Source organism: Pomacea canaliculata, linkage group LG1, assembly GCF_003073045.1.
Source record: "Pomacea canaliculata isolate SZHN2017 linkage group LG1, ASM307304v1, whole genome shotgun sequence".
Taxonomy (NCBI): domain Eukaryota; kingdom Metazoa; phylum Mollusca; class Gastropoda; order Architaenioglossa; family Ampullariidae; genus Pomacea; species Pomacea canaliculata.
The window spans coordinates 9,047,215-9,065,207 of record NC_037590.1 but is presented as its reverse complement, the minus strand read 5'-3'; the positions used below and the strand labels follow the sequence as shown (position 1 = coordinate 9,065,207).

The 17,993-nt window shown below is 38.8% G+C and overlaps 2 protein-coding genes across 2 annotated transcripts; one reads left to right on the top strand and one right to left on the bottom strand.

Moving 5' to 3' along the window:
- The first annotated feature begins 1,220 nt into the window (after positions 1-1,220).
- LOC112565007 lies at positions 1,221-8,007 on the top strand. The gene is made up of 5 exons (XM_025240255.1): positions 1,221-1,375; positions 1,620-1,688; positions 2,261-2,335; positions 3,587-3,843; positions 6,393-8,007. Exons 2-5 carry the CDS (start codon positions 1,655-1,657, stop codon positions 6,417-6,419), a joined length of 393 nt encoding a protein of 130 aa, XP_025096040.1. The 5' UTR covers positions 1,221-1,375; positions 1,620-1,654; the 3' UTR covers positions 6,420-8,007.
- A 36-nt stretch (positions 8,008-8,043) lies between these two features.
- On the bottom strand, positions 8,044-17,879 carry LOC112564740 (serine/threonine-protein phosphatase 2A catalytic subunit alpha isoform-like). The gene is given in 10 exon segments (XM_025239814.1): positions 8,044-9,018; positions 9,536-9,654; positions 10,276-10,359; positions 10,361-10,438; positions 10,822-10,911; positions 11,510-11,683; positions 12,531-12,740; positions 14,015-14,471; positions 15,745-16,067; positions 16,665-17,879. Coding segments are annotated over 8 exon segments (984 nt in total). The 5' UTR covers positions 14,159-14,471; positions 15,745-16,067; positions 16,665-17,879; the 3' UTR covers positions 8,044-8,933.
- Between the last annotated feature and the right edge of the window lie 114 nt (positions 17,880-17,993).

The window sequence follows — 17,993 nt, the reverse complement described above, 5'->3', positions numbered from 1 at the left end:
TTTATGGGCTATTTTCTTAACCGTTTAAATCAATTTTTTTTTTTTGTTGTCCCGAAACTAATAAGATTTGCTCATGTTACATTTAGTGAAGCATCAAGACTGCACATATACGTACGAAAAACATACATTTATAACCATTTTGTAAGAATGGTTTGGGTATTGTCTGACTCTTTCAAAGGAGATGAAAAAATGTTTGATGAAATCATCTCATCAGCTTGTTTAACCAAACCAGACATTCAGAAAATGGAGAGCAGTTTTATACACCCATATATTTTTTGAGGGAAATAAATATGAGATAATATGCACCCAGAAAAATGTTTATTAATTGCAGCATCCGATTAGACTAGACTAAGAACCCTATATCATAACAGAAATGGTTTGACCCAGAGATAAACAGTGCTAATTAATAGTCTGTCGCGTCTGTAAGAAAACCGAGGTCATTGATGAAAGCTGATATCACTTTCTATATACTAAACTATTCGAGAAAAATAGCGTGTTCAAAGTATCTAACAAAATGATATTAGATCGTATTGGCATTAAAGAATGAAGATCCTATTATATATGTAATAAAATACAAGTAAAATTAAGGCTCGAGCGAAAGGGGTAGATATAAATTACGGTGGTGCAGCACCACTTCGTTCATTCACTCCCTTCATCGTTTCTTTCATAGAATACTCTCTAAAATTACTTCCATCCAAATTTTCTCTGCATCGTGGACGCATGATGAAATCTCTTCTACGCAATATACTGTACTTTGTTCCTAATTTTGACCCACCGAAAAGACCTTGGGTAAAATAAACACGAGAAATAAGTGATGCTCCAGGTCAGCACACACCAGCCACTTTAAATTATTACCTAATGAATCACAGTCGAAAAACTACGTACATTTGAAAAGGTTTCAACTGCCGCCACACACACAGTTAAAGGCAGTTGACAGTGCTTTAGTTATAATTTCACGAAAACGGGAAGAGTATAACTATCTGATATTGTCTCCCATCCATAAAGTACATTTCTGAGGTTTTCAGACTTCCAGTTTTGTTTTTTGTTTTTTTTCAAAACTGTTGCAATTGCCCGTTATTTTCTTTTCTGAGGATTTAACTTCTTTGAGATTCTTTTGACTGTAAGTAGATGTAAACACTGCACTACAAACAGTTTTCACGTGACGACATCACATGCTATCGCATGACTGAAATTACGCCGCTTGTTCCGCTTGATTTGTCGTTCTTGTGCAATTCCGAAAGTGGCAGGGGAAGTAACGCTGTCTGCACGCTAAATACTTGTTTTCCCGTTAGACTCCGGAGTTTCCGCTGCGTCATCTGACAAGAATATCGTATTTCATGTGATACAATTTGAGTCGTTTATTGATAAAGGAAAAGTGAGTGGCTCTTTACAGTTACTTTAAACTAAGATGATTTTATGAATTGTATTCTAGTGAGATATATCTAGTCATGTGCATGTCAAAAAAGGGAACGCGGATATTAATTTCGTTTCTTCGGTTTACATTGTACATACAGTTGAGTTACATTGTGTGCTTATATGCTCACAAGATGTTAATGTAATTGGCTACTGCTTTTTCAAGAGGCATACAATTGTTCTCTGCTCGTGTTTTGTTTATATAGCCCTGGGCCTGTAGGCTGTACTTTATCTGCTAAAGATGGTGCGCTGTGGTACTACCTTTGTGTGTACAGGTAAGTCGAGAAGATTCGCGACGTAATTGTGATGTAGTTTATTAATCGGTCACCATGAGTTTATTTTACTTATTATTTTCATTCTCTTTTTGCAACTAATATTTCCGTTGAACCATTTCGGGGTCTTCAGTATATTAGAAAATTACATCTTTTGAACATCGTTTTGCTTAAATTTACACAAACAGTGTCCTCTGTTAAGATATTATGTAAGCAATCAACACGACAGTTTATACTTAATGTGCTAGCTTTATTAGGTCACATGCTGTTTGCTGTCTGGCTGCATATGATAGACACTGAGAAATTGCTACTGATAGTGATAATACTAACGACACTGCCTTCTAAATTATAAAAATATATTTTTTTAAGTATGTCACATCTAAGTTCAAGAGTTGGGGGCAGTTAAATTTAGCTTTAAAAAAGACTATTAGCAAATGTAGTTAAGAAGTTTTTTGAATGTGTGTGGTATAATTTGAAATTTTTCTTCTGCTTGAAAATATCTTTATGCTCTTTTTACAAAGATGCTGACGTGTCATTTATATCTCAAACATTTTGCTTGTTCCCTCTATCTTCAGGTCCCAATGCACACTGTTGTTTAAGTCATGGAGATGAGATCTGCTGCTACGATTACTACGTCTATCAGTACTGGTGTAAGTTTGAGGTGGTAAATGTTATCACTATACTCCATCTGCTTATCAGGAATGCATGAGTCAAGGAATCACAGAAATATGACAGACACTTGGATGAGCAAGAACCCCTCCAATGTGCAGTTTAATACCTGGCTCCAGGACATCTCTTTTTATTCTAGGGATAACTAACAAGAAAGATCAACTAGACTTAGCCTGGAAATGCTGCATCAGCGCTTCAGATGATCAGCGTGGACTCACATTTACACAAATGGATCCTCTGATCCTACCATCTGCAGTGAGGGAAAGGGGAATCTTCATACACTCCACAACTAGGTGCAGCACTTCAAGATCCTTACCTGCTGGATCATTCTTGTCCAATTAACTTGCTGTGGTCACCGCTCTATGGGAAGCTGTCAGAGTTGTCAGCATCAGCCCCAACTCCCTTCTCTCATATTGTCTTCCTTCCTGACTGCAGATCCATCTTTTTAGAGCCTGCAGTCTTCAGAGAGCAGCTGGAACAAAGCAGCTCCTGGACTTTTGCTTTCTCACTCCATATGAAGATGGCTGTCCAGTGGATCTTTGTACCATGAGCATAAATAGGTGGACTGCTGTCTGCTGAGACCAACGCTTAGTCTCTTGTGAAGTTCTCCGCTGTTAGTCTTGGCAAGCCTAAACAATGAATGTGAATAAACTGGAAGCTTTGTACACATCTGCCTCATTTTAGTGGTTAACTGGAAAAAAATGGTCTTCCAGCAGTCCAGTAATGCAAGTTCGTGCTTGTACACTGTGGCCTGTGAAGAAATGAGGCAGACAAAATAAATCCAAGTGCCTGTCATTCTGAACTTTGTTCGGAACACACTCCTCCTACCTCCATATTCCTGGATCCTTTTTGGGTGTGCTTGTGCTTAGGGATTTGACCTTTTAGAAATTGTACTGTTTTGTAGGATTGCTGGACTCCTTCAGATGATGAAAGCTACAAACATTTCTAGTAATGTTGGGAATAATGAAATAAAAATTTAAGTTACTAAAGTAGTGATTTGTCCTGCAGTTTACTTGAATTAAAATGTATACATAATATATGTAAAATACAATACATTGAGATGTAAGAACAAAAGTATAGTGAATAGTATAGTCTTTTAGAGATTTGCATATTTATATAGATACTGCAGACATCTTTGATCCTAGTCTTTATTTTTTTTTTTCTTCTTATTGATTGCAAACACATTTGAGTAGACTGCTTATGGTAAAATGTCAGATGGTTTGTTCCCACAGGGTTCTGGTTCATGTGGGGCTTGTTCCTTGTACTCATCCTCATCTGCTCACTTGCCTGTTATCGCTTGAGACGTCGTCGCCTTGTACGATATGTTGTGCTTGGCGGCTCTGAGCCACCAGCATATGGTTCGGTCATTGTGGGTCACAGTGCGTCTACTGTTACTACGGGATATTCTTCTGCATCCCACGTGCATCCTGTTGGGTCTTCTGGTGCTTCTGCCCCAGTTGCTCCACCAGCCTATGCTGCTGCACAGGAGGTGAGTGATTAACATGGTTCAACACTGTTCTCTTAGCAAAGAAATATAGATATTCATTCCTTATAGAAGTAACTGCTTTGATTTACATGTTGACAGTATTTTTAAAACACTGTCTATGCAAAGACCATACTGTGATAAGTAAATGATCTATGCTGATGAAGGATTTAAAAATCACATCTACTAATTTAGTATTTTTAGTAATCTTTCAGTGTAAGCCTTTGGAAGTTCTGTCAATAAGTATTGATAGGGTTCAGACAGGTCTGACCACACTGAAAATAAGGACCTTTTAGGGACCTGGAAACCTGTTCTTATTCAAGTATGGTCTTATAACATGCAGATAAAACTAACTACAGGTCATTTGTCAATCATTTTCATTTTATTACAGGCTTATAAATTAAAGAAGGAAGATATGACATGAGGCACAATTATATCAGTAATGTTCTTATCAGAGCTGAAGAAGTAATTTTCACCTGTATGTCGTTTCTCATTCTTCCCATATCTTTCTGTTTTCATGTTTGCTTTTTTAGCTTCATAGCTTCAGCCATGGAAGAAATATTGAAAGATAAATTGGAAAAGCCATACTGAACTTGTCTTTTTTTGTCCTACAATATACATTCTTTTAACCATCGCCGTGATATAGCCTTAGTTGCTGGCACAGAGTAAAACAATCAACCGTCTTTTAATCATTTATTTTGGAAACTGCATATTCCAACTTTCTAAGCATGATGAATTCATTTTGCCGCTTGCATAATAAATTTCCCCAAGATTTTAGTTTGAAAATGGCTGCCTGTCATTGTTCACACCTGAAAATAAATCTTAATCTTATGCATAGGATAAAATATTTCTTGTGACTGAAGTATGGTCAAATTCAGACACAACACTTTTTTTCATGTCTGAAATTCAGAAAAGTGACAGGAAGTGAACCAAACTGAATATTCTGACAGTAAATGTTATGATCTAAACTATACATATGTATAGGCAATCAAATTCAGTTTACTTTCTATAAGAAGTATCCTGCTTAACTGAACAATTGTAGTTACCCATGAGACAGGTATCTTTGCTTTGGGCAGTTTATTTTTGAGGAAGTTGTTTTGATCATATAGTGTTTGTGGTTATTTTTCACCTATAAAAAAAGGTGTTCACCCTTGTCATAACATTATTCAACTGTAATGCAACACATTTGTTAGTATGTCTACATTATTACTTCCTTAATTCATTAAGTTCTATTTTTTCCTGACATGATCTGTTTCTTCCTTTTGTGTGAGAGACTTTGAAATGTTTTTAAAATAATAAGATGAACAACTTGCAAGTATTGCACTTGATAACAGAAATCTTGAAAGAAACAGCTCCTATCCCAATCATTGGCTGTAGGAAACTAAAACTTAGTTGTAATATAAGTAAATCAAAATGATTATCTGTAACAGCAAGATGATCATTACGAGTCGAAGGGCAAATAATATGAAATCATGCACTCCATTGTTTTCTGTGCAGCTGTCTCTTACAGCAGACTAGCTATTATTGCATTAGTTCCCTATCCCCCTTCAACCTTTAACCCTCTGACCAGCCCCCCCAGTTGTTGGTACAGAACTTCAAAGCCTTTTATAATCCCAGACTCGTGACATTTGTGTTCTAGATGGTGACAGCTAACAGTCACAAATCAGTTTAAAACTTGGACTACTAGTAGCAAGGACTGTTTAAAATTTTTTTTTTGTAGTTCCACATTCTTACCAAGTTCAGTTCCACATGCTTGTTCACTGCCCGTTCCCTCCCAATCATTCAGAATATTATTTTCGTCCCAGGTCGTCTTTTTAAGGATGGTAGGTTAGCAGGTTGGTTTAGAAGGAAAGTGCTTCCACTTTGGGGCTGGGACAGGGAGTTGGAGAAAACCAGAGGAAAAAACCCGATGCCCAGCCCTGCTGTCACATACAAAGAGAGTCTTGAGACGAGATCTGAACTCAGGGCCTCTCATTGCAGTGTTGAAAAGCGAGTGTTTTAACCACTGTCTTACTGAATGCCTCCTTTCAGGATGGAGGTCACATCCATACCTATGGCAGGAAAGAAAGGTTTGATCTGGGGAAGGGAGGTGAGGAGTACACGGAGTGCCAGTTACAGTTGAAGTCATGCATCACTAATCGCTTTACTTAGCCTGTCAAGTATTCTCTCCTCCCTCTCCCTGAGTTAAAATCATTCTTTTATGGGAGACAGTAGAAGTTTGGCTTATAAGAACAACAATAGCTATGTCCCCTCGTTTCAGACAGGACTGTGGTGAGTTGGTTTTTTTAAGTGGAACTCAAGAAGAATCTGAGACATTTTACACTAAAAAGGACTAATAACCATCTCTTTTTTTTATATAAGGACCAGACTGCAATTTATAAGGACCTATTCGCTAGAACTAAGCACTTTTAAAGCCTTATTTTTGCCCACTCCTAGATCTACAAACTTAAAGATACCTATAAGGACTGAATGCACCCAGATTGAGAAATTTTTATCTTTCATTGTGAGCCTTAGGAAGTGTCTTTAGTAAAAATTAATGAAATGCTGTCTTTCAGAAGCCGCCAGCATACTCCCAGCTTTGAGCGTATTTGCAAGCTCCAGTAAGCAGCATTGACATAAGCCACCGAAGATGAAGTCCTGTTTTATTTTTACCTGGAAGCTGTTTGGGTTTGTTTTATGATTCATAAGTGTTTAAACACTTATCAGCAGAGGTAGAAAATAGTTATCTTGATTTTGTGGAACATTTTCTGTGATTTTTATTTTTTAATTATTTGTTGATTTTTTAAAAATTGTTTGTTGATTTTTAAATGAGCTCTGAGTGCTAGTTTTGCAAAAACTATTGCAATCATGTGCATCAAACGTAATTACATCACATTATATTTTTTGTTATTATTTTTAATTCTTCATTGACCATAGCATTTATTATCGACCTACAATGTTTCCTTCTGTTCCTTTTATGAACATCTTGTAAACAGCTGTCATACATTTTTAATTCAGAACTTTCTTTAAGCATTTAACTTGAGTTACATTCCTAAGCATGTAGGCATGCACATGCGTATGCATGCATTTATTTGTGTTGCTTTCTGGAGCTGTTCTGATTCTTGCATATTGCAATCATTTGCGCCTTTTAGTACTGTAGTTTTGATTTTTTTGTGATTTTTCCAGACTTTCACCTTTATACTTCGTGTGGAGGTTGATTGCTAATTTTGCTTTTGTGACTTTATGTTAGGTGTACTTTTACATCTTGTAAGATGCATTCCTGAGATTATAATGACCAATTCATTGCCAGTGCAAAAGAGCATTTAGCACATGGCATTTGCAGGATATTACAAATAACACACTATTTTCACAAAAATCTTGCACTAGTCACTATGGGTTTTTTTTTTATTTTGACTTGAGATTATGTTTTGTGTGGAGTGATAAAGTGTTGAGACCAAAGCTCACAGGCGTTTTTGCACATTTTTATCCACACAGCTCAGATGTGTGAGCAAAAAGGGAAACAATGGAAGTTATCTCTCTATTGTCTTTATCTGTGCTGCCTGGTCTGTTTTTCCTGTGTTTGGCAAACAATTTTTACTTCAGCCTGTCATTTTATTGTTATGGTGTGAAAAACATTGACACATTGTTAGCAAATTTAGAAATTTGTTTGTGGCTCTTGTTGTGATGCGTTACATGATATCCAATATTAATAGTCTTAACTATTTTTTTCTTTTATAATTGTGCTTACCTTCAGAGCTTTGGCTGTGCAATGTTTATTACTGTGAAAGTTTTGCAGGTTTTGAGGGTCTTTAATCCAAGAGTTTTTTTGTTTAGGGTGAGTAGGGGGTATTTGTTGTTTATGCCAAGTCTGCAGTGATAACTTTCATAGAAAGCACCAGCCCTTGTAAACAAATGTAAAGGAAAATGAAAGTGCCAAAAATAATGTTGTAAATCTGCAAGTTATCATCCCCACTGTCTTGATGAAGAGTGCTTTACTGCTGTGCGACTCAACTACCTTGAAGTTGTGGCATGCCAAAATTGAAAAATGAAATGAAAGTTAATTTTCTCTGTGAGGGTATTTCTTTGTGCTATGTGAATGGAGGGAAAGCAGATCAATTGAAAGAATGCAGATTTGATTGCTGTTTGTTAACGTTCTAATTGGTGAGAAAATGAATAAAGACTGTTTGGTAAGTTGCAATATTTATATTATTTTTGTGCGGTCTTATATTTATTTTTTTTTTTTAAATGTTGACACATCTTCGGATCTTCTGTGCCTTTGGACACAGATGATCCACATACTGCTTAAATGCACACACAAAGGCATATATGTATGCCGGGGTGGGCGTATGTGGGCACATGCTCACACACACCAAAACCTCCAGTTTTATTCTGTGTAAATTTCTTAATCCTAAATAATCGTTTGTATAGAATAGAGAAAATTTCACAAGGAAACAGTTCTGTGATGGGCAACATGGAATAAAATGTAATACGTCTTAGAAAAGTAGGTAGATTTAGTATATAACAAGCAGATTATACACATGTCTATAGGTGCCGAGGGTATTGTTCTTCCCTATTCCTTTGTTCACCTGCACAAACTTCATTTCCTTCGATCATGTCTTCACTCACTTTTTTTTCCTCGCACTTGATCTGTTTTGTTTTAGTTAATATTCGATCTTGGTGGCCAGTGACTTCGATGATAAAAGATGAGATGTCTTCGTCAGGGGCAAAAGCAAACATGCTCAACATCCATCTCCACATTACAGAATAGCTCCATACAGTGCAGTGACGTAGGAAAATGCTGGTTTGGAGGAGGGGGAACCCCACGCTGACAGTGAACATTCTTGTCCCCTCAGTATTTTTTTCTTGAGAGGGTGGCTGCCCCCTTGCTCCCCTGGTTCCTGTGCCACTGCAGAGTGTATGTATACATGTGTGTGTGCCCGCGCGTGGCCTGGATGACGTTTGTGTCACATGTGAGTAACTTTGCACAGTTGATGAAATCCACTCATGAATCATGATGTGTGGTAAACCTGTGCTTCAGCTTGAGGCATTACAATATTGTGTTCACGTGGTGAGCACGCGGCGACTTGTCAGAAACACTTGCTCAGCCTACGATTGTTTCAGAAGTAGATGTTCATGTGATCCGGCAAGGATCGTTCAGGCTTGCCTTCGTTGTCTTTCCTCGGTGCTGCATCGAACTGGACACTGCATGCATAGTAAAGTCACACGTATATAATTGCAACAAAATCCTGAACACAATAAAAATACAGATCAAACTGTAATGATATTATTCAGAGTATATACATATATTGCAACGTATTTCAAATAATGAGTAGAAAATGTTTTTCTGTGCTGTCGAAACACATCAAAGAGCACAAGTTTACATAGCATCCATATATTGTAAGTTAAAAAATACTAAAAATCGCCAGCTATTACACACACAAATGGAGTGGTGAAAGCGTCGTCTGCATCGCCCAGTGGATACCCTAACTGCAATCTTAACCTCACCCTTAAATTATTTAAACACTATAACCCTAAAATAATTCCTTCGGTAAAAATAGCTTTTGTTTTATGCATCCATGCGTCTGCAGTCCTCCACTACATCCCATGTACATTATTCATAACACATAACACCTTTATATTTTTTTACACCAGTAATAATATAAAGCAATCATATTCAGGTAGGTATCTCTCTGTCTCTTACAGACAGAATGATGCTTACAATTTGTAGGTCATGTCCTCGCTAATTTGCATAATGGCGGCCAGATTTCCGAGGCGGTACATGTAGTTTGGTGCACTGAAGGTGGTGACAACGTTCTGGTTGTGCCACCATTGATAACCCTTCATCAGGGAAAAAAAAAATTAGATTGTTGTAAAAGCTTTAACGCCATGATGTTTAAAAATATGATAATACTGTTTGATCATTACTGCTTGACAAATTAACTGACAACTAAATAAACGGTTAATTATCATTTCTTTGGATCCTTTTTTTTTTGTTTAAATTATAAAATCTGTCGCTCATCTTAATTATGTAGCATCAGGAATGTTTACGTTCTAAAACTGTTTTGTGATTGTTTTTGTGTTATTTGTGTGTCTTGTAAGTAGTGATCACAGCTTTCTTGGCAACGAAGTTTAGTAAGAGCAAAGTCTTTGGTAAGAGTGTGTTGTTGGTTTTTATTATTATTATTTTTTTTTTTTGCATATGTGTGGGCATCTCTTCCAACCCCTCTCTCGCGCTCTCTGTGTATAGTGAGTGTGTGTGCGCGCTTGCTTGCTGTGGATGTGTTGTTGAGATTGACCTTACAAGCATTTTTTTTTAAATTAAAAATGAGGTAAGAACATTAGTGGAACCCAGCTCTGGTTTAAGAAGTTGTCCGTCGCGTCCACCCCTGACTCTTGCATAAACGCGCACCCCTGCTTCACACACACACATATTTGCACAAAACTGACAAATTCTCTGACCTCATTAACAGCCTGGTGTGCCCTGGCAACCAGCGATAGCCCGTTGGTGTTGTTGAAAGACTCGGAGATGTCCTGTCCGAACACAGTACCCCGGCCCTCGAGGGGATCGTCCCCACCCCATACGATCATCCGGGTCTGACCACAAGAGGTCGTTGATTGGTCCCTGTGTTAAAAACAAATTATACCGTGTTGTTAGCATTTAGAAAAATAAAATATTTAGTGTACATTTTTCATACACCGCTCTTGAATTTTCTAAAACATTCCTGTAGATCGCGACTTTATATGTTTAAACTATATATATATATTTAGATTATTAACATAGTCTTCATAACCTGCCGAAGCCACTGATCTGTACAGAACCTGATAATAGCTAAAGACATCACTTGAGAAACAGTTTAGGACTGAAAAAGAAAAAAAAAAAAACTCAACGGTTAATCCTTTTTTAACAGTTTAATATTTTTTTATTACTTTGTGTAAGAGAATTTGATCTTTGCTGAACTGTTACTCATGCATGCATTGACAAACACACGCACGTACTCTCCTTACCTCATACGGTGCTTCTTGTATTCTGTCCAGGGCTCTTATATGGTCAAGGGTATCTATTGAAGGCGACAACCCTCCATGCAAGCAAAAGATCTGTAGAAATAGGGAAAACAGTGAACACGTACACATACACACGCACGTAGATCACATGTATGTTGAACAATCATGTTTTATGAGTGGCTGATCTTAAACTAGGAAATGCAATTAAAAATATCTGAAAACAAACTTAATCTCATTATTATACTATGCACGATTTTCAGAATTTTTTCCAAATGTGTGAATCTTAATTGTCTGCCATCTGTATCAGTTCTGGTTTTTGTAGAAAATACTACTGACAATTAAAGTCCTTTGAGCTGTGACAAGAAGAGAACTTAATTTTTTGCACTGCCAGTGCCAGTTGATATGCTTGGTCTGTGTAGTTTTAACAAGTTGTAATGTTCATTCTTACTGGTTTGATGAAACTTGCTTTTTGTTTTAGCAGTTTGCAGTCAAAGGGATTTTTCACGTGCTACAATGATAATTATTTGCTTGATGACAAAAAACATTTGTGAAATTATATAATTGAAAGTGTATAATCGGGTTACCTAGTGTTACTGTTTTGGGATTCTAGTCATTTTCTTGCTCCTGGCGTGGGAGGAAGGGGAAAAGAAAGAGAAGGCAGCGAAGGTAAATTCTTGTGGCTTGAACTCACCTGCCCTTCTACGAGCGCCGTCAGAGGCAGATAGTCGAAGACTTCTGTGAAGAGCTTCCACACATTGGCGCTGCCATACTTGCAAAGAACCTCGTCGTAGAATCCGTACACTTGTGATGTCATCCTAGTCTCGTGGTTACCTCGAAGTATCGTTACCCGGTCTCTGTAACGCACCTGACAACGTAAAGATTACAAAATAAGGTTACAAAAAAATGTTGCCTTGAAAAGACCGTTTGTAAGCGCTCGACATAGTGAATAGTTATCGGATGATGATGATGATGCAGACGCAGTGGTAAAGAAACATTCCACTCGTTGATAAGATCAAGAGTCAACTCCACATCTGTTTCATTATCAGTGACACGGACAATTGCTTGTCTACATTTGTGGAGCTTCATCTTAAGATCCACTTCCCAATTGTCAGCATAGGTCTACTGGTGATTGTGGCCTAGTAGCCATCTTGTTAGTTTTGTTTTTGTTGATGTTGCTTTTGCTTTTGTATGTGAGTTTGATTCCGTTTATATTTAAAATTTTTATTTTTATTATGATGTCGATGCTTTTCTGAGTTGTGAAACGGGATGTAGGTTTTTGTACTTTATTTTATTTATTTGAGGCTTCATTTGGCACTGTTCCTCTCGAACACGAACATTGAACGCTACTCGATGCAGTCATCACCTGCCAGAAAGCATGTTTCAAAATGAAAAAAACAAAAAAACAAAAACAAAAACAACAATGTAAAATATATGCCGGAAGTCAAATTTTAAGGAGAAGCTTACTCAACTCGTGGATCACATCAGCTATACACAACGTTTATAAACATAAAAGTTTACAGGAACATCTAGCAATTAAAAGGTGAAGCGCCATCGCGAGTTGATTTTTTAAAATATAGAACAACGCTGTAGAAGAACACGATGATGATGGTGATGGTGGTGATGATGAAGATGATGATGTATTACTTGCGTGTGTGCGCACATGCGATCCAGTGCCTACAGTAACATGAGTTTGATATGTTTCCCACACTTACTTTAAGTGCAAGAAGAAGGGAAATCACTTCCACAGAGTAGTAGCCCCTGTCAACGTAGTCGCCCATAAAGAGGTAATTAGTGTCCGGGGGTTTGCCTCCGATGCGAAACAGCTCCAGCAGGTCGTACATCTGGCCGTGGATGTCGCCACACACCGTCACGGGGCAGCAAACCTGTCTCACGTTGGATTCCTTGATGAGAACATCTTTGGCCTGTAGATGACAGTCAGGTTATATACACCACCACCTCTACAGCACAATCCATATACATCATCTCTCTCTATATCTATAGAGTGTGTCTACAAACATATCACGCATTTGCCTCGTTTACTTGTGTGTGCGCACATCAATAATTGTTCATATACATTACATACATGTGTGTACACATTTTATGCATATATCTTTTCACAGTGCGTATGGACTGTCTGCATGTCCTCATGCCTCTTCTTGTCCTTTCTTAGATCACTGATATGATGGGAGGCAACAACTCACAATTAAATTTCTTTCTTGTTTCACATGTCTTGCGTCTTATATTTGTGCTCTTACGTTGGGGTTTAGTGTTTGTTACTTTATTTATATTTTGCTTGCGTGCCTGTTTGTCTGTCTATCTGTCTGTTTGCCTGTGTGTGCCTGGATGTGTTTTGGCACGTTTTAAAAATTATAAACAGCGCTTTCTGTCCAAAATTTTCATTTAATCGTCTAGAGTTTTCTACGCCCGCTATTACAAGAAGACAGGCGACAGCTGGAACTTTATGCTCAGCAAATATATAGTACATTTGACACCCTCCAGGAATGAGGGAAAGCCGCTCATGCCACGAATGACATGCAGCCAGCTGACAGGCGTGCCGAGGGGACTCACCCACGTCCCCAGGACAAGCGGCAACCTAATCAGTGCTCACTATCATGTGTTCACACATCATAGCATTTAAAATCCGGGCATCTGAGCACGTAACACCGCTGTGAGGTGCACGTGCAACGCAAACATGTGTTGTTGCAGATATGATCCCTCCCTCCCCTTCAGCTGCAGTTATGATCAATCGATGTTCTTTGGTTGCCCTACGCCCTCACCTTACTTGCAACCCCACCTTTCATCCCTGATCTCTGCAATGTTGTTGCTTCCGTGTCACGCAACTTGAAGCATAATTTGACACGCATGTAATCGCACTGTTTGCAAAAACGACGATTAGATATCTAGTCTATAAAACTCTTTTTTATATTAAAAATAAATAATGACTAAACATTAAACTATGTAATCTTGTTTTCCGCCAACGAACATCTAGCGAGATGGTATTGTATCCTATAACAGTTGTGAAAATGATCACATGTAAACAAACAAGGGCGGTTACGCTACCAACACCATTTATAAACTAAAACAGAAATTAATGTTCAGCGCATTCCAGGCACTTTTGATTACTCCTCTCTCAACGATGATAGGAAGAGAGAGAGAGAACAAAGAGACAATTTGGGAAGAAAGACTTGAAGCTTACCTTTTCACACAGCATCTTGATCTGCGCTTCTGACAGCTTCTGGCACTTCATCAGCTGTTCTATCCACCCCTCCAATTCGTTCGTCCCGACCTTGTCGTCTGCAGCTGTCTTCAAATGATAAAGCGACGTCCGAGTGTCCTCCATGATATCCTGAGTGCAGTGGTCAGATGCAGTTGTCAGACCGAAGGTGGGCACGACCCCACCACAACCTCTCACCCAACAGTCAGGAGTCGCTCCCAGGGGGCAAAGTTTTTAACAGCACTGTCTTGGGAAGTATTGAGTTCCAGAGTATCCAGACGGTCCAACAGGACAAAGTGTTCGGAGCACTGTCCAGCGAAGTCTTGTTCTTCCTAATGGCCTCGCAGGACGAAAGCTAGGTGCACTGTCTGCGATGTGTAGTGTTCTTTGATGGTCTCGTTACTCGAGCAGTGTCCACTGTGTCAAGCCGGTCCCGACTCTGCGGAGAGAAAGAAATTATTTTAGGTTTGCCTGAGAAGCAGGAGTAAAGTTACCTAGAACTGTGTAGAATCTATGTATTCTTTGCTTTGAAGTGAAGCACAAGTCTTTACTGATCCTTAATGAATGTGACAAACTTAACCTGATAATTAGAATTCTTTAATCTATCATTGAAAAAAATTAGTCTTACATTTGTTCCAGATAATTAATAACTAGTCATTCTCCCAGGTATACCGATAACCTGCATAGCTATCCATTACGAGTCACTGGAATAACGTAATAAATGAAAATTAACGAATTTCCTAAATTAAAACAGATTTTAAAAACCCAAATATTGAACCAAATAACAGTCTAACGAAATACTGAACTAATTTTCAGACGCAGAGGTAAATAACCAAAGTGCAACTCTTTAAAACGACCATGAATAGCTTACATCTACATGCTTTAACACCTACACGGGCGAGGACCACTAGTTCTGAACAGTCTACAACAGCTACCTGTCAGCATCTGGATTTGAAAGGACGGCACAGACCTGCGGAGAGCCATACGGAAATTGCAAGGTGATTGTTAATAAACATTGTGGCAGTACAGATGTCCACACAGCGCGTGCCTGCGTTATCGGACGGATAGAGGGCTGCACGAGGAGCGGCAAGTTAGATGCGCTCGTCTATTCTACTGCAGTACACGTCATGCTTACACGCGGGAGATGCGACGCAGCTGTGCTGCAGAGGGTGGCACTTGCACCGGTCACACGTCACTACAAGACTGACTGTCCCATCATACCTGCCCTCACCAGCGCTCGTGTATCGGCACCAGGTAGCTGTCGTCGATGTCAGTGCTGGGGACACGATGCCAGAACTACAATGACTGGTGCACGCACACACATTCGTGTTTTCAGTCGTTTTGTCTTTCATCAGTTGGCATCATCCTCTGCTTTTGTTGACTAGCTGCTTTGCACGCGTCACGCTCGATAGACATTATATAGATGTCTGAGTTGACGACATCACTGATTAATAGATATGACGGGGTAGATGTCGGTTGGGCATGAAAGCAATTAACACCGCAAAATATAAACATTTAAATGTTTTTAATGGTATGTGGCATTCATCTAGGATTTGAACATTAATTTCTTTCCCTGTGTTTTCGTTTTGTCTTTCTTGTGACAATGCGGTGTTCAGTGGAACTGCCTTTCATCTTCCTACTTCATGGCGTTGACTGACCACTAACAGGTGTGCGACCGTGTAAGGTGAGTTGAGAAGGGACATCGGACTTACCAAGAAGCCCTAAATCCTAAGTACGTAGGTACAAAGAAAGATGTTGCTGCTGCAGTACTGAATGGTCAGGCCCGACCGTCGTCGGTGTCTATATATGCACATCACAAGCACCGCTGACTCACCAATCATGTGCCCTGCGCCTGTTCAGGATTCACCTCGGCCTCCACTGACGGTTTAGGGGTCGGGGGATGTCTCGGCAGAAGTAACCGCCATTGCATTCTCTTTTCTTCCCTCCTGCATTCTCTGGCTGTCCTTTCGTTTTTGTTTTTGTGTGTACATGGTGACAACTTAGTTTATTTTTAGGTAGCGTCGCACCGAGTGATCTGAATCACAGAAAAACTGTAGTAGTCTCGACGAAGTAGATGAAAATGACAACGGCGAAGTCAAAGAATCCAACACTGTGGTAGTAGAGGTGGACATGTTCGTAAAACTTACCGCATAAGCAATCGATGTTTCAAGAGTAGGACTATTGAACTTGACTTTATATTTCGGGTTAATGAGTGCAAAAGTTTAAGGGTTTGTTAACCTACATTGTTAAGATTGTCACACCAGGACTGACTGCTTCACGTTCGTTTCTACTGCGTAACTAACAAATAAAGTCTGCATCTCTGTTTCTTTTTTTGGTCTCAAGTCAATGTCATACATTCACTTGAAATGATCCGACAAGTTATTCCCTTACTAGCACGCCGAAATATTAGCTTTGATCGCCAAACTGCTGTTCTGTTTAAATGATTTGGGGAAATAATATTCCGCCTGTAATGTTCATTCTCTGACAAAAACTCATCAATACTCTTGACTGAGTCTGAAAAATACTAAACTCTTGTTCAAGGACATAACTGGATGTATAAGACCGTACTGCAGGAATTGAATGGAGGAAAGCAAGCAAACGATGTAGAGAAATGTATTTAATCTTACTGCACCTGCAGGAGACACGAAATCTGCAATGCACCAGTGCGACCACGAACTTGTCACATAGGACTACGAGTGTGACAATTATTTCGTGAAAAATGAAACAGTTAGAACACTGCCCCATGCCGTCCTTGCTACATATCTAGGCTATCAACTCTCGTCAGCACAGACACTCGATGAATATCTAATTTCTGATTACTCATCGTCGTCAAAAATAATACCGCGTCATGCTTACATCTCGTCTTAGGGGTGCACTCACACCAACCCACATTTATTTTAGAAATTCTAGTTGATCTACGTCTTCAGTTTTGTATTTAATCTAAAATACAACCGTAGTCCACACAAACACACACTCAAAAGTGTCTCAGCTACAAGGCGAGTTCAGTTTAGCTCACACATTTCCAAGACACTTGGACTGAAAATGTTTTGAGAGGAGTAAACTTCCCAAACAGCCAGATAACCGCTAAATGACATCATGGGTTTTCCCCCAAAGGGTGCGGCCTTTGAGACAACAGCGGCCACCATCTGGAAGGAGGCAAGATCAGGAAGACGCCAAAATAATTTTTCATTAAAACGAAGAAGAGAAAACATGGTGAAAATTATACATAATACATAACAGCAAATCAAACCCAATACCTAATGCATTGTTTCTCCTTCGCTAAGAATGGACAGCAAATGCTGACAACTGTAAGGATGCAAGATAACATCATACCAACCTGTAACTACTTAAAATACACAATATAATCCAAACATAAATGTGCTTTTCGTATATTTATAACAAATAATTAAAATTTGAAGATTTTTATCCCCCATCCACTACCTCTACTTGTTCTAATGGAGGTGATAGCCAAGTCAAAATGTGTTTTTACATAAGTCTTTAGGCATAATTATTTCCTAAATTTCTGACTTTCAATGTTTACAATTTATTCAAACATCCTTACAAAGTCCTGTTTAAATACATCCATGATAAGACTGGCTACACATTCATGTTATGTGGAGCAGGTAAATGAGATGTATTACGATGGATGTGTCTGCCACCTGTTGGTCTCAAGGAGTCAGCACAGTGCTAGACACATCACCGATTTTATTATTCTTCCTAATGCACGTTCCACGATTTATTTTCAGCACACTTAATGATGTATCTATCAGCTTTGCTAACAGTACATTAAAACCTGCTGGGCTGAATCCACCCCACTGATGCAATAAAAATGTGCAACTCAGGAATGGAGAGAAAGATGAAGAGATCAAAGATACTAGTTACAGTGTGCTGAACCATGCTACCTAACGGTAGTACAGGACAGCAGCTTCGTTATTTAATATTCAATATGAGCACAAAAACA